General features: G+C 40.9%; 1 protein-coding gene across 2 annotated transcripts; it reads left to right on the top strand.

The window, feature by feature from the left end:
- Positions 1–1,855: 1,855 nt before the first annotated feature.
- On the top strand, positions 1,856–10,426 carry gpr63 (G protein-coupled receptor 63). Of its 2 annotated transcripts, XM_046061216.1 has the most exons (3): positions 1,856–2,340; positions 5,251–5,432; positions 7,161–10,426. In XM_046061216.1, the coding sequence occupies exon 3, from the start codon at positions 7,259–7,261 to the stop codon at positions 8,489–8,491; it is 1,233 nt and encodes a 410-aa protein (XP_045917172.1). In that variant the 5' UTR covers positions 1,856–2,340; positions 5,251–5,432; positions 7,161–7,258; the 3' UTR covers positions 8,492–10,426. The 2 variants fall into 2 exon arrangements, with proteins under 2 accessions (XP_045917172.1, XP_045917171.1); XM_046061215.1 differs by lacking the exon at positions 5,251–5,432.
- The last annotated feature ends 6,968 nt before the right edge of the window (positions 10,427–17,394 follow it).

Genomic DNA, 17,394 nt, shown 5'->3' with positions numbered 1-17,394 from the left:
ACTGGATGGAGATGGAGCCATCAAACAAAGAAAGTCACAATGAGGAAGTGGCAGGTGCATTAACTGACATCAAAGAGCTAATCACAACAGTGCTGACCCCACCACCAGAAAATGCCATCATCAGGCTGGAGTGCCCGGAAGCCAGCAACAGGCAGACTTCAAGAATATCATCTATTAATGATGCTGAAATATCTGCATCTGTCTGCACTGGTTTTGATAGTGAGAGCTTGAATGTCAGGGTTCGTGTTGACAGTCAGCAATCGCTCAAATGCAATGTCGAGGCCACTTCAGGAGCTCCTGAAGAAGTAACCTCTAAACCCAGAGGAATCACTTACTCCTGTACCAGAGTGCCTAACAATAGTCCGGTGTCACACACTGAAGGTGGGGATCTGTCCGCAGTGTCAGATGATTCCTCTTCTTTCAGATCAGAGTGGATGTCCAGCAAACTCATCACTGCCCTGCTCATGAGGCTTGTCACAAAGACCCCTGCAGATGTCTGCCATCTGCAGTTCATGCAGATGGCAGACATCAAAGCCCTCATCAAGCGTCTGTCAGACAAGGTAGCGGATGAGATCAAAATCACTGGCCCTGTTGCTGAAAACACCAAGTACTGCATGACAAAAGTCAACAAAGCCGTGATTAAAGACCTTGACCGGGAGTTTGGCTCTCCAAAAAAGATACTGGAGGCTGCAATGGCATCAAACAATACATCTTTTGATGATGCTGTTGTGAAATATCTGAAAATCCATATAAATGCCCTCCTCAATCCCCCCCCAAAGAAGTCCGCAGTGGCCAGGTTCTGTTCAGCAGTGGGAAAAGCTTTAAGAACGGCCTACATATCGTACCTCACATGTTGTATGTCAACAAATGTTATCTCACCTGTCCCAGTCTGACCTGGCCTGACAACAGTTTCTCACAGCGGGCATTTTGACGTACAGTAGCAGTTCTGTTCTGTTTCTGATGGCAGATGGCACCTTAGCCTCTGCCTCAGTGTGTGAATGGGGTAAATGTGATGTATTGTAAAAGTGCTTTTAGCGGTCGTAAAGACTAGAAAGGCGCTATACAAGTACAGATCATTTACCATTTACACTTGAGTCAAAATGTCCGCTGTGAGAAACGTTCAGTGCCGCACGGCAGCTCAGTGTTTAACACTGTGGCCTCACAGCAGAGATCAGGGGTGAATTCCCAGCCTTGATCTTTGCTGTATGGAGTTTCTATACTCCCCGTGTTGGCATGGGTTTTCTCTGGTTGCTCCGGTTTCCTGCCACATTTCAGATTAAAAAAATCATAAAATCAACAATTCCTAAATAAATAAATAAATAAAAATTCTAAAATTATGTTTGATTTTGGTCGTGTTTTCCTCTGCTCTCAGATTGGTTGAATCTGACAGTATTTTTGCATTGAGTGCATGTGTTATTTTTAGCTCAATACAACAAAACGAGCTTCACAGTAAAACAGTTGTTCTCAAACGTTTTCATGTCAAGGAAACTGACACAAACTGTAGATCCGATCACGCGTCAAGATTTTTTCCCAGCGGCCCCATCTGAAAGGATTTTGGCTTTTAGATTGTATGAATCCCAAATAGTCAAACATTCTGTCATTGTGTTTTTTACGGATGGAATTATAGTGAAAATAAATTATATAACTGTATAACTGTTGTCTCCCCTAGTACATGAGAGTTTAACATTTAAAAAATGTGCATTGCAGAAATTTCCAATATGTATTTCTGAAAGACAAATCTTCCACACAAATGCACTTCTTTGGGTTCTACACTTCACCCCCGCCTCAAAGGCATTTATTTTGAAAGTCCACACAGGAAGTGGTATTTGTTTACTCTCGTGTTCTTTCCGCCCACAGCGAGTGTAGTTAGTGATCATTTGCAGTACAAACAGTACACAGCCGGATACATTTGGTGCTGGAGGATGTGCCGCTTACAGCTGTGTGAAGGAAAATGGTGTAAAAGAAGGCTGGAAAACACAAAGCTTCAGATTTACTCTCTCCATAAAAACGCGGAGGAGCAGCGCTGTCTCTCTCGTGCTGCTCGGGAAACAAAGCGAGACTAACCAGATGCGGATTTTACTTCACCTACGGCTCCAGTCGTGTAAGTTAAGTAACGTTAGTGGCGTCGCCGGCTCCCGCACTGTTGGTTTAAATTTACACCGCTCCAGGGCCTACGTTGTGAAAAAGCACCACCGGCCTACTTATTTGCTTGAAGAACTGTTTTGACTACAACGAGGAGGAGGAGGAGGAGAGCATTGTGGGCGGCGAGATGCTCCATCTGGGGGACTGAGCTCCAGCGCTTCACCCGCTCCTGATCTCCAACATGGGAGAATGAAGCAGGTAATATCAATGGAACCCGAACAGGGTCGGTCAACAACAATATTACAACATTATTTCTCATATGTGTTGGCTAAATAAGGAAATTAGGACATAGACGTAGCCTCTCTGTTATGAACACCCACTGCTGTCGTCCACAGAGATGGAACTCTCCGAGGACTCCTCGTAAATCACTCAGTTTGTTGTCTCAACCATTTTGGTGGCAGAACAACGCAGCAGTCGAGGCGGTACCACATTACTGAGACCAAATAAGCTACCACACTGTCGTAGACCACTAAATGGCGAGCAGTGAGCCGCAGGGTTGGCCTGATTTGCTCTTATTTGAGGTCGACGAAGTGAAAGTCTGGTCGGAACCAGGTGTGATTTATTTGGCATTGGTATTCCTAACATTTGGGTCAGTCTTCAGGGCGCCTCTGAGCTCGCCTACCCGCCAGTAGTTTTAAATACTCGGATCTTCTGAATGGATTTCAGTGTGAATCTCTCTTCCAGTGACACCACCGTCAGGTGTCTGACATATGGCAACCAGCTAGCTTATTAGAAGATTTTTATGGTCAGAAAGCTGCACTGATTTAGCAATATATTCTATTTATACACACACAGACCAAACTTAATATAGAAAGTGAACAAAAACTAGGTACCAGCACAAATGAAATAAGTTCCTATATGGAGAATGAAATGTCTATTATTCAAGAAAATACAACCTTTAATCCTTACACCTTCGAAGCAACTGAATCTAAATGTGGAATTTAATCACTACTGAATACCAGAGGTTAAATATCACTGAATTTATAGTATTGATAGGTTCTACTGTGAAAACCAACTTTCTGATGTGCTTTGAATTCCCCTCTTTGAAATTTCCTGAAGGTACATTTTGCAGTTTCAAAAACATAATTTTATTTGTTTAGAAAAGGATTAAATTTTTTATACATTTAAGGGTTGAGTATTTAAGAAAATATATTTATCGCGTTTCTCAAATAAGCTTAGTCATACCTGGATCAACAGCATTTTGCAAAATGTAAATATTCCAACACTATAAATTAGAATAGAAATTATTAAGTTGTGATTGCACTTTTTCAAAGAATTAATAATGAATGATACTGCTAAACAATTCTGAAAAAAAGATCCAATTGCGAATATTTTGACTGATATTGTAATTGCAATATGATTTGCAATACTAGAGGGAATGATTATTTTAACATTCTCATTTTCATTGAAAAACATATTGAAATGAATTACAGTGTGACTTTTGTAGGGATCTGTACCAAACAAAGATGTTTTCTTAAGTCTCTACAATATTGTATAGGCCAGGACATCTCTGCAATACGATAATATTTAATAAAAAATGGTATTTTGACAACTTTAACAAATATTGCAGTAGGCCAGGCTGCGATTTCGATAAAAGTTTGATTTATTGTTCAGCCCTAGGTGCTGATAGACTTAACCGGCATTGTGTGAGCTTGGGATGCAACTACCACAATTTTCATGGCTGAATAATCTGTTGATTACTGAAACAAATAAGCGACTATTCAGATTATGAATCACAGAGTGGCTCTTATTTAACTTTCAGCTTTTAAAGTTAGCTTGAGGTTGTTTTAGGCGTGTGCTAGCTAACAATAAAGAGAATAGAGGTGGATTTTCATTCAGAAATACGTCTTTTAATGAACCTTCCCCCTGGTATAACCAACAGCACGCATTATGTCATTGAGGGTCCACACAACTATAGAAGCACGCAGACGGCAGCTGTAGAACTTTTTGTAATTTAGAACGTATCAAATTGTGCACTGTTGTCTAAACTTGTGTACTCAACAGCAGCACATTCTCCAGCCTGAACGCCACCATGAACGAGCAGTGTTTAAGATTGTAAAGCTAGGACATGTTTGGAATGTGAACAGGATTATTGTGTAACAGTTATTTGCTACTGACAACGCCATTAACAATCCATTGATCAAGAAAACTGTATAGACGATGTTAGTGCAAATAACTTGATGTAACGTGGCTTTTTTAACATTACGCTAGCTACTAATAGCTGGCTTGCCAAGTCGAGTCTTCATCATCCAGAGATGATGTGCTTGTCCTTTGTACTGATAACTTTTTAATTTTGCTTTTCGCTCTGTAGTTTGAATTTTGAATAAAAAGGGACATTCACAATTAGGTATTCAGTTGTTAATAAAATTGGAATTATTATGACCTTTCTTTGCTTCCATGTCTGTAGCCTGAGACTAACCTCAGTCCCTGCCTGTAAATGTGTTACAGCAGATTTAATCTTCAGTGGATTAGATTTGACAAATGCATTCTTTCCACTGATACTATATTATAGAATCTGCTGTAAGTATTCGTTTCCATCAAATGTAACACTGGTTAATGTTGAGACATCAGGTCATTTAGATAGAGACAGGTATTTCTCACAAAGACACATCATCAGTGTTGAATAATGCCACCTGCCATGAATAAGGTACTCCGACAGGTTGTTGTTGCCACACACTAGTAAATCTTACCACCACGGACTTCCTAGGCAGGGCTCCACTACACCCTTTGTCTCTTAGTGATTCAAGGTTATAAGATGTGGCTGAAAAGCTCTCCTACTATTATTCTCCCTGCAGTTCCATGTTGCATAATTGCGTTGCCACAAACAGTATTTGAACCATTGCCAGTCCTTTAGAATGCTAAGTACCCGATCATTTATTTTTACTGCAGGTTTACTTGATTGCTTGGAGGCTGAAGTGGCTATTTTAACATTTTAGGTCACTCTGCCCCTAAATGAAGGGAAAGAGATGTGTCATTACCTTCCCTGCAGAGGTAGACTGCTGCACAGTTCAGTATTGTGATCCACAGGGTTGTGCTGAAGACGGAAGGGGGGGTGGGTGAAGCAGGAAGTAGGCTAAATCCAGTTTCTTATTTGCTCTTTTTCACCAGGTCTTCGTTGTGAAGGGGCAGTGGGTAATTGCAGCAGGCAGTATGCTTGTCATCACCATGAATAAAGCAAAGTCTTCCCTGCCTTTCTGTTGCCAGCCTGTTATCCCCTACAGCAGCATTTTCTCTCTTGACGTTCTTGGTGACATGTGATAACACTATCTGTTAAATGGCTGCATACCCAGGTATCAAAGCAGCATCCACCCTCTGTTTTAACATGGCTACATGAGAGGCTTCCACGCACTGTTCTCATGATCATTTTATTTGCTTGATTTCTACACCCACACAGGACTCAAAATGAATGAAAAGGCTTCGTACATGGGAATTAATCATTTTAAGTACTTACAAATGGACTCTTTTCCACAGCACATGTATTATTTGGCGTTTGCTGCTTAGCCATTGTAAATTATACCAGGCAGTCTGAAATAACAGTGTCCAGTGTTTATACAAGTGATAAGGGTTTTTATTGCAGTGTTTGACTTGTACCCAGTTGAACACTGGCTGTTGGTTTCTGGCAGCGGTTAAGAAAAGCATTTTAACAGGATTTGTTATCACGTTTCGGGCAAACAAAAGAGGTCTTTTTATTTCTCTGTAGACATGTTTTCCAGTTGCATTTCCGTTTATATTCTACTTTTGTTTTTAAGCATTTTGGGAAATGCACCTATTCTCCTTCTTTCTGAGATGAAGTGAGGACTTGGTAGGTATAGATTTGAACTTTGGACAGAGCAGGGGGGGGGTGGTGGTGGTGGTGAGAGCATAGAATCGCAATATTTTCCCTGGCAATGTTGTATCGATACACAGAGGTCAAGTATCAGTCTTTTATTATATCAATTGTACATGAGAATTTTACTTTTTGGTACTATAATAATAAATCAATCAGTCCACTGGAAAAAGAGTTTTCTTTTGGGGACACAATTTGAAGTTGGAAAAAAGGTAATAAATTGCAATATATCGCTATATGTTTAAAATCACAATAATATCGTATGAAGTATTGTGAAAATATCGTATCGTGGGGCCTCTGGTGTTTCCCACCCCTAAGAGCCAGGCAAGCTGTTTCACCCCGTTTCCGGTTTTTATGCTAAGCTTGGCTAACCACGTGTTAACTTCAGGTCTACTTAAAGAATGACATAAGAACGCAGATTGATCTCTATGTTTCCATCTCATTGTCAGAAAGAAAGTGAATAAGCATGTTCTGTGCCCTTGGCCTTCTTGACTTTGAGTGTATGTAGCATTCAGATTTATTTAAAAACAAGTTATATTTATTTGTCACATAACAGGTTGTGAAGTGAAACTGAGTTTGTAACTCCCTTCTGCAATGTTGCAGACAGAAATTTTAGTTATTTTTTTAGTTTAGAAGTCTGATAGCTTGAGGGGGAAAAGCTGCTCTGCAGTCTGGTGGTGCGGCAGTAGAAACAAATGCAGATTAACTTCCTTTAGGTCGTCAAACTCATTCAGCCTGCTCTCATTATCTGATGTACTGAGTTGTAGAAAAGTAACAAAGCCGAGGGAAGACTTTAGTGTGCAGGTTCCACGGTTAATTTGAATCATAACACTGTAATCATAATCAGTCACGCTTTAATGCAGACAAATTTGTAGCTGTAAATTGAACAAATTGTGATTAGCTTCTGTTGAAGGGAAGTAGTTTGCATGTAAATCAAATGGAAAGGGCTGCAATGCAAATTTAAACACTTTTTTTTTGTCAGTACTAATTATGTGTCTTATTCTGGTAGATTCTGCAGGTCAGATCATAGCGGTGCTGATTGATTGCGGAGATGCAGGGATTACAGGCTCAGGGTCATTTCAACTCCAGGGGAATTTGGGTGGGAATGATGCCAGTTTAATCTCGTATCACATCCGCTTTTTGATTCACTTGGAATTCACTATATTTTTGTGTATTTCTTTGGGTCTTGCAGCCATGAAGACGCCGCCATGTCGCGTTGAGCTGATGCATCTACATCACCATGTTTAGCGTGAGCTCACCAGCAACGATGCCTGTTCACCCCTGGGAAGAATGGTTCACTCCACTACTGTTCCCCTTCCAGAGGCAGGGGACATTAACGCCAGTCTCTGCTGCCTCGTTACGGGGCTGCTGAGTGTTTCCAAGAGGCCGTCGATGGCAAACATCTCCATGGCAAACGTTTCCCTGGGCTCCCAGTCGCCCCCGGAGCCGGTCACGCCGACGGTGGAGGCTGTGAAGAGCCTGCAGGGCATTGGCCTACCTCTGCAGGTCTTCTTTTGCTTCATCATGGTCGCCATCCTGCTTTTGGCTCTGTTGGGAAACGTGGTGGTGTGCCTGATGGTGTACCAGAGATCTGCCATGCGCTCGGCTATCAACATCCTCTTGGCAAGCTTGGCGTTTGCAGACATGATGCTGGCCATCCTGAACATGCCCTTCGCTCTGGTTACCGTCGTGACCACCCAGTGGATTTTTGGAGAGGTTTTCTGTCGAGTGTCGGCCATGCTCTTTTGGTTTTTTGTGATGGAGGGCGTGGCTATACTGCTTATAATAAGCATAGATCGTTTTCTTATTATTGTCCAGAAGCAAGACAAGCTGAGCCCACAGAGAGCTAAACTGCTCATAGTGGTCACATGGGGACTGTCTTTCATTTTCTCTTTCCCGCTGGCTGTTGGTTCCCCTCCCCTACAGATCCCTCCCAGGGCCCCTCAGTGTGTATTTGGCTACAGCACTGAGCCTGGTTACCACGCCTATGTGTTGATACTAATGCTAGTCTTCTTCTTCATGCCTTTCATGGTCATGCTGTACACATTTATGGGGATCCTGAACACCATCCGCCACAACGCCATCCGCATCCACAGCCACCCTGACAGCATCTGTCTGAGCCAGGCCAGCAAACTGGGCCTGCTGAGCCTCCAGAGGCCCTTCCAAATGAACATAGACATGAGCTTCAAGACCCGTGCCTTCACCACCATCCTCATCCTCTTCTCTGTGTTTACGGTGTGCTGGGCACCCTTCACTTCCTACACTCTTGTAGCTACCTTCAGTGATGGCTTCTACCACAAAGACAGCTTTTTTCAAATCAGCACCTGGGTCCTGTGGTTGTGCTACCTCAAGTCGGCCCTTAACCCTCTCATTTACTACTGGCGGATCAAGAAGTTCCGCGATGCCTGCCTTGATCTGATGCCCAAGTATTTCAAGTTTCTTCCTCAGCTGCCAGGCAACACCAAGAGGCGCATACAGCCCAGCGCAGTGTATGTGTGCGGCGAGCATCGCTCTGGGGTTTAAAGGAGGACTCCAACTTCAACACTGTTAAAAAGACATTTTACTTGATGGACTGTTGCAGTTCTGGGCCTGTTTTCTTGTTTGGTGGTATACTTCTCTCGGCTGGTGTTCAGAATGAAAACAGCGCTGCATTCAAAATGTGACAGGGGGCGTTTTGCTGCAGGTGCCGGGTGAGAAGATGAAATGCAATCAAGGAAGTCCAGTTTGTGTTAAAGATGCATGAGTTCTAAGGCTTGTCTGATGACAAGACACTTGCGCATAGTGGTTTATTAGACAGGATTTTAAAACTTTGGAATAGAGCTGGGTTGTTTTTCATTGGAAAATCGATGATGGAAATTTTTGAACTCTAGCTCTATCGCACCTGATTTTCTAAAAAAAAAAAATTTTTCATTTACAAAAAAAGCCAAACTTGTATAGCTGTTTCTATTTAGACAACTTTTAACATTTGACAAGAACCTTGAACCAGAATGTTGCCTGAATAAAATACAGCATACATTTTAATGTACTGTAAAAAATATTCTAACTCAAGGTTCATTTACTAGCTCTTTTGGGCAGCTTTTGTCCATATCAAACAGCCTTCTTTAATAATGGAACTTGCTTATATGTCACCTATCCACAGAACACCTGTCACATGATAACAGGTTTTATAAGGCGGGGAGTTTGTTCCTGTTCAGGCTTTGGGATATGGTTGGAAGGTCCAGAAATAGCTATTAAGTGAACCTTGAGGTTTATGGTACTATTTGAGCACAGATACTCAGTGTCAGCTTCCCGTACTTGATGCTTCATTTTCTATAATAATCAGGAGTGAATTTGGCAGCAGGTCATAGAATCACTCCTCACACAGTAGATGGTCCCGCACCTGTCTGCTGGCTTCATTTCATTTAGATAGTTGCCTTAAGTGTGAAGATTTCTTCATTCAGGTCATTGTATATCAAGAAGTACCAACTCAAAGGCAGCTGCGCTGGCTGTTTAGTCTCAGTCTCAAATAGCAGAAAAACAACACATTTGTAAAACCTCCTTTTTAAAGAGGAAGCAGCGACACTCATCTCCATACCTTCAGTGGTAGGGCTGGGTATTGTTTAAAAATGCTTGATATTAGGGCTGATCTAATGCCTGCATAATGCTTTTTTTAATACCAAAGTTGTCACATGCTCAGTGCTGTCTAAACACAAGCAACCATACAAGAGCTGTACCTAAAAACAGCCAAATTATTATTGAAGTCAAAAACACTATAAAACTCCAAATATTTGATGCCATCTTTTGATACTTGACTGTTCTTATCACTTGGTTCTATCGACACATTGCTTTTGGTACAGAACGTATTTAAATTTGATACCCAGCTCTACTCAGTAGACCAAAATGCAGTGCAGCAACAAGAGATTGACTGACTGCTAAAAATAGAACCATAACCTCACTGTCTTTCTCTTATGCTATGGCAATGGCTCTTTCTCCACCTGCTCAACACACAGCCCACACTTCTTCTCTGAGGTGATACAGTGTCAGTGAAGAAGGCAACTGAAGCAAACTATAAAAGCAAATTAAAACAGTTTATAACTCCTGCAAAGCACTGAATGGCACATACTGTGTGAGAGGATAAACGGGTGCTTTTTTCCTTTTATTATGAAGACTGATTTGACTTGACCACATGTCTTCTCTTGCCACTGGAATCAGGAGTTGAAGGGAAAGGACCTTGTGTTTTAGCTGCATAGAATTTGTTTTACGAGGCATGTAAATTAACAGCTTAAATGGAATTTGAATGTGGTCTGAAAGTGGCCACGACACTTTGGACGTGTGTATTTCTATTTAAATGTTTTGGATGTGCCTATTGATTAGTCCATTTGCCAGTCAGAATGCTGCTATATCTGGTGAAAATGTGCAATTTCAGTGTACTGTACTGTTGAATGTAATAAAGAAATAGACATTTCTTACCTTGGTAAACTGTCTTAAGTTGTTGTTTGTTTTCTTTGAGCATTTATTGTGGATTAGTCTTAAGTGACATCAATATCTGATCACTGGAAATGAGTGAGATTCATTTTCTCAAACTGCCCCGCTCAGGTATGTAAAGTGGTTATATTATGCTCTTTTTCAGGTTCATAATTTGGTGGTGTTACCAGAATAGGTTTACATAGGGCTGTGCAATTAATCACATTTTAATCATGATTTCGATTTTTGCCTTCCAACAATTATAAAAATAAGTTAATCCAGTTAAAATTAATATTGTGCCACTTGCTGTTTTGTCTTAAAAATCCAGCTCAGCCTTTCCCTTACAGCAGCGTTATTAGCTGCTACAACCTGCTAGCAGCTAGTCACTATTATTAGATACATTTAAAAATGTAATTCAATAAAATTCAATTATGACCAAAACAATCTTGATTAGATTTTTTGCTGTAATGGAGCAGCCCTAGGTTTACATGGTTTCATTTTATTAAAACACCATATTTTTTGTCATTCTGCAACTGCTGCAGCTCCTCTTTTCACCCTGTGGGTGTGGAATACTCCATTTTAGCTACCAAGTGAAGCATCTCACTTCTATCAGATCTTTGTGGGGAGTTGCACATGCACAGTAAGGACCATATGGATCCCTCCATGCATGCTTTGGTCGACTTCGCAGTCCAATCTCTGGCTTACCCCCTTGGTAAGGACTACTGGCCAATCAGAAGCAGAGTAGGGCGGGTCCTGACAAGCTGGTAACCACAGCTTAGGTTCAGCTGTTCATGTTCCCAAACCAGCTTCACAACCTGGACTGGAGCAAGGCTTTCAGAGGTGAGTTAGTAATTTGTAACATTTGTATCTTTTATACGTAACATTTTAAGTTTGCGCTGTCTTTACCTCACAGTAACAGCTTTATGTTGTATATTTAGGATATGTGAAGACTGTTGGATTCACACACCCTTATATTTTTAGTTAGGATGAGTTTAAGTTCATAAGTAATCTTTAGAGCTGTGTATCCAATGTAAATCATCAACCCAAGTAAAACTTTGGATTCCTTTATGTTGGGATATACAGTCCCCTCCAAAAGTATTGGAACGGTAAGGCAAAGAAGACATTTGGATTTAAGATCAAAAGATGAGTATGAGACAAGAGTTCAGAATTTTAGCTCTCATTTCCTGGTATTCACATCTAGATGTGTTAAACAACTCAGGACATACCACCGTTTGTTTGAACCCACCCATTTTTCAAATGAGCAAAACAATTGGAACATGTGACTGACAGATGTTTCCTGTTGCCCAGGTGTGACTACTGGTGTACTGAGCAACAGACGTCCAACAGGTCGGCCAAGGAAAACAACAGTAGTTGATGACAGAAATATGGTGAGAGCTGTGAAGAAAACCCCCAAAACATCAGGAAGTGACATCAGCAACGATCTCCACAGTGCAGGGTGAAGGTATCACAATCCACTGTTGGAAGAAGACTCAGAGAGCAGAAATATAGAGGCCACACCACAAGATGCAAACCACTCATCAGCAGCAAGAATCGGAAGGCCAGACTGAAATTGGCAAAGAAGTACAGAGATGAGCCGCAAAAGTTCTGGAGCAGAATCTGATGGACTGATGAGACCAAGATTAATCTCTAGCAAAGTGATGGAGAAAGAAAGGAACTGCTGATGATCCGAAGCATACAAGCTCATCTGTGAAGCATGCTGGAGGTAATGTCATGGCTGCTTCTGGAACAGGGTCATTAATATTTATTGATGATGGAACTGATGATGGTAGCAGCAGAATGAATTCAGAAGTGGACAGAAACATTTTGTCTGCCAGTTTACAGAGAAATGCATTGAAACTAATGGGGAGGAAGTTTATCATGCAGCAGGACAATGAGCCAAAGCACACTGCCAACTAAACAAAGGACTTCATCAGGGGAAAAAGTGGAAGGTTTTAGACTGGCCAAGTCAATCAGCTGACCTTAACCCAATAGAGCTGCATTTCACCTCCTTAAGAGGAGACTGAAGGGAGAAACACTCCGAAACAAACAAGAAGTGAAAGAAGCTGCGGTAAAAGCCTGGAATAGCATCACAATGAAGAATGCAACAGTTTGGTGATGTCGATGGGTCGCAGGCTTGAGGCTGTTATTGCAAGCAAGGGTTACGCCACCAAATATTAAATGTTATTTACTTTAAGATTATTTGTTCCTTTACTTTTGCTCACCTAAGAATGCTGTGGTCTAATACAAACGGTGGTTTGTCCTGAGTTGTTTAACACATCTAGATGTGAATACCAGGAAATAAAAGCTGAAATTCTGAACTCTTGTCTCACACTCTTCTTTTTATCTTAAACCCAAATGTCTTCAGTGAACAACAAAAACAAAGGAATTTGCCTTACTGTTCCAATACTTTTGGAGGGGACTGTACTAGCATATTCAATGCTCTGTGCATGTGAATACATTGTTTCATATGCAAGGTGTCGCGTTTGGTTTATGAAATTCTGGTTGTTGGTATTTTATTTGAATGATTGTGAGTTAGATCACACACAAAATTACAACCCCAACTGGTAGTCAGTCACCGTTGTGTTCCAGGCTTCTCAGACTGTTAAAAGCGTTTTTTTCTTGCCTCTGTCACCAAGTGCTTGCTCGTGATGGGAACTCTAGAGTACGGTCTAGACCTGCTCTATATGAAAAGTGCAATGAGACAATTTCTTTTCTGAATTGAGGTGATCATTAAATAACATTAAAAAATCCAAAGTACCTTATTCAACCTCTGATTCAGAATCAATTCTTCAACATGAAATGTGTAAGATTTAAAGAGTAACCCTGATGGCAGCCATGCAAATGGTTCTGGCTTTATTTATTCAGGTTGTGATAAATTGGTCTCCGACATAAGTACAATGGAGGTGAATGGAAGACTGCATGTAGTGCTCAAAGCATTGAACATTACATTCAAAAAATTCATCAACAAAGTGTATTTCCACTAAACACTGTGTCTGTGACTCTGCAGACAAGCTCGGTGCATAATCCACATACTCATGAGCTACAATCCATTTCAAAAGGTTTGTGTCAGTCTGAGCTCTGCATTAGTGGCTGTTCAGTACATGGTGTTTGACTCCGGAACACATACACTCTTGTTAACCTTGGACATTTACATAAAAAGCCACTTGAGTAAGTACCACCCCCAGAAGCTCTTTGGAGAAAATCAACCACACTCTCCTTTCACTAATGAGAAGAGCACCTTCATTAGCAACACCACATTCCTTCTATTTGTTAGAAAGGTTCAGCTGCAAAAGTGGTACCTTGTATACACTGATCCTTCTATGAAACACCAACTAAAACAACACTGTCTCACTATTTTAAAGTGGGTTTAGATGAGTATTTGGCTAGTGTGATATGTAATTTCTCTTTTAGGTATTAAAAAAGTTTCTGCCAAATCTCTAATTCAGACAGTAATTACACGGTTTCTACACAGTATGGAGAAGTATAGAAAACATAATATGGATGGAAATATTTGTGCTTGCAGACCAGTGCCCATATTCTGTTTTCTAAATGATAAAATTCTGAGTTTCTCAAAATAAATTCATCACACTAGCAGAGTGTTTTTTGTGGGTTTGGAGCAGGCAGCCATCGCAGTCAAATGTTTCCCACTGTGTGAGGGAGTGGCCAGAGTGCTGTGCGACTCTACCATCTGAATGCAGCAGCTGAAATCGAGACTCATCAGACCAGGCAACATTTTTCCAATCTTCTATTGTCCAGTGTTGGTGAGCCTGTGTGTAACGTAGCCTCAGTTTCCTGTTCTCAGCTGACAGAGTGGCCCCCGGTGTGGTCTTCTGCTGCTGTAGCCCATCTGCTTCAAGGTTGGACGTGTTGTGCGTTCAGAGATGGTGTTCTGTATACCTTGGTTGTAACGAGTGGTTATTTGAGTTACTGTTGCCTTTCTGTCATCTCCAACCAGTCTGCCCATTCTCCTCTGACCTCTGACCAACAAGGCATTTTCGTCCACATAACTGCAGCTCAATTCAATTCAATTCAATTCAATTTTATTTATATAGCGCCAAATCACAACAACAGTTATCTCACAGCGCTTTCATCACTCACTGGATATTTTCTCTTTATCGGACTTTTTCTCTGTAAACCCTAGAGATGGCTGTGTGGGAAAATTCCAGTACACAACCATGCCACGTTGAAAGTCACTTAAATCCCCTTTCTTCCCCATTCTGATGCTCGCTTTGAACTTCAGCAAGTTGTCTTGACCACGTCTACATGCCTAAATGCATTGAGTTACTGCCATGTGATTGGCTGATTAGCTATTTGTGTTAACAAGCAATTGAACAGGTGTACCTAATAAAGTGGCCAGTGAGTGATATACCTTGGTTTCTTATTTATATAAAAAAAACCCACTCTGGCTTCTTTTAAACCAATCACAATCATCTTGGTTGGCACTAAGTCTAGGATGCAGCGATGGAGGCCTTGCAGATAGTATTGTGGGGAACCTGTTTTGGTGAAATATTGTACAAATTTAAAAAAATCCCCACAGGGTTGGGCTAACTTGCCATTTCCAGCGTGTAGTTTGCTAGTTCGGAAGTTGTAGTTATTGATTCATGTGGCGATGGGGAAGCAGATAGCGCAAGGGTTAGACCAACACTCTATTTCCTGTGACTACTAAATATCTGATGTGCACAGACTAACACTGGTACAGGTAACATTTTGAGTATGTGTATGTCTATACATGTGTCAAGCGCTTCATTGTTCATCAGATAGGCTAGTACAAATATAGAGCTTTAATTTGGAGTACATTGAGAGTAAGAAACAATACATTTAACATCCAAATTTAGCTATTGTCTTGACATTACATGAGAGCAATGTGGTGCATGTGATGAGAACAAGATTAAAGAACCAGGCCAGTTTAAGGCGGGCTGGATAACTCTTAATGGCTCATTTTAAACATAGCAGTTTTTAAAACCTTTTTTAAATGGCTTTGCAAATTGTAGCAGAGTTTGTTATAGAGTTTAAACTGGAGGGGAGCTACACAAATGTTTTATTCAACACAGTTGTTAGGCATCTGGGAAACAAATACAAAACTTAATATTTAATTGATTATATTATAATATAAGAATTTCAAAACATGATGAATATAAAATACAAATGAACACAGTCAAATATGATTCCTGCTGACACAACTGCCTACCCATGTTGTGTTGCTTGTGTAATGACTGATTGTAAGTCAGTATTTAATTTCAAACAGAAGGCCTTTCAAAGCTGCCCACCTTTAATGTCAACCCAAAAGACAGATCAAAGAGAAGTTAATCTGTGTGGACTGAGACATGAAAGCAGAGCAAATGAGGTTGCTGGCAGCTCGGAGCATCATGTGGATAACACCGCCCGTCCGGAAAAGGTCAGCAGGTTCTTATTTTCCAAGCCGATATCAGACTGATGAGACCTCCAATGACCTCTGTGACCCCCTGCAGCTGGGCCGGGTACAGATACCTCCAATGAGCAGTGAGAGGAGTTGAGTTTGATTCGCTCCGGACTTGTGATTATAAAGGATGACGTTCTTAATCAGCTTCCTCCCTGGGATTCATTATGCAGCCGGCAATGAGTAATGAGCGTGCCCGGAGCTTTGAAGCTCACTCTAATCATACCACTGAAGACTATTACTAAGCAACAGGAACTTGCAGATGTCTCTGGAGAGAGTGTGGTGACGGTGGATGGAGTGATGTTCTTCTAACGATATAAGACAAAGTCATGGAAGCACTTGTGATTATCCAACTGTGTGTGCATACCACTTCGGCATTGTTATTTAATTTGACTATCACTCGGTTTGACGGTCCATGATTGCTGTTCATTGGTTTGAAGCGTGAACAAATCAACCCCCCCCCCCCCACCAAGCCAGAAACCAGGCAGCAAATGACTCAAACCAGTGATCATCACTCTTGCAGGCCAGAGATTTGATGCTGCAGCACAAACATTGAATTATTGACTGACGTTAACAGATGTCGGCTGTTTGTTTTGTGCTTTTAAACACAAAAACACAAACCAAGTATTACTGTAGTAGTTTAAAGTATTCATTCTTTGCTTTCTGGCTTTATGATCATAACAATGGATGGAGAATGCCATAGACAGGGACCAGTGATTTTACATGTCTTTTATTACATTACCAGTGGTGGAGTGTAACTAAGTACATTTGCTCTAGTACAGTACTTAAGTACAGATTTAATGTACTTGTACTTTACATGAATATTTCCATTTTATGCTACTTTTTATACTTCTACTCCACTACATCTCGGAGGCAAATATTGTACGTTTTACTCCACCACATTTGCTTTAATCACTAGTTACTTTTTAATCACAGTGTTTCCTACCTTTCCTGTCCAGTGAAAACCATCTCCAAATGTGGTGATTCTGAATTCGATTTTTTCTGATAAACTGAAGGATGAAGTGTGTTCCTTTAAAGGCTGGGGAAATGGCCTTACTTCTTAATGTAAATAAACTATTAAAACTGACCTTAGATCAGCTGGAAACATCTGGTCTGTGTTTCTGAGCTTGTGAAAAGTTGACTTTTTAGAAATACAGTATGCTGATCTCACAGGACAGCAGTGCTACCAACATATGATGCATTGCTGTAGATTAAACTACCCAACAGTATATAAAGTTGTAAAGAATGAACACAACCCCATACATCTACCGCAACATACACATTAATGCAGCAGGAATATTAATCCTGTTGCATGGTTGTTGCACAAACTGGCAATGATGATGTCAGTTATCGCTGTTCAGCTGTTAGTCTTAAGCATGTCTCCTGCTGAGGTGTGGTGTGCTTACTTCTTGGTTTACTTCTTTTGGTTTGTAATAAAACCATTGAAATGTTTACCTGTGACATTCTAAAACATGTGAGTTAAACACCAATATGAAATTTGCTAATATTAGCTAACACATAATAAGTTACTGGTCATACCAGACCAATTAAGGCTGTTGCAGCAACC

The sequence above is a fragment of the Micropterus dolomieu genome, linkage group LG10 (genome assembly GCF_021292245.1).
Source record: "Micropterus dolomieu isolate WLL.071019.BEF.003 ecotype Adirondacks linkage group LG10, ASM2129224v1, whole genome shotgun sequence".
NCBI classification, from domain to species: Eukaryota; Metazoa; Chordata; class Actinopteri; order Centrarchiformes; family Centrarchidae; genus Micropterus; species Micropterus dolomieu.
This window is presented reverse-complemented; position numbering and strand designations above follow the sequence as displayed.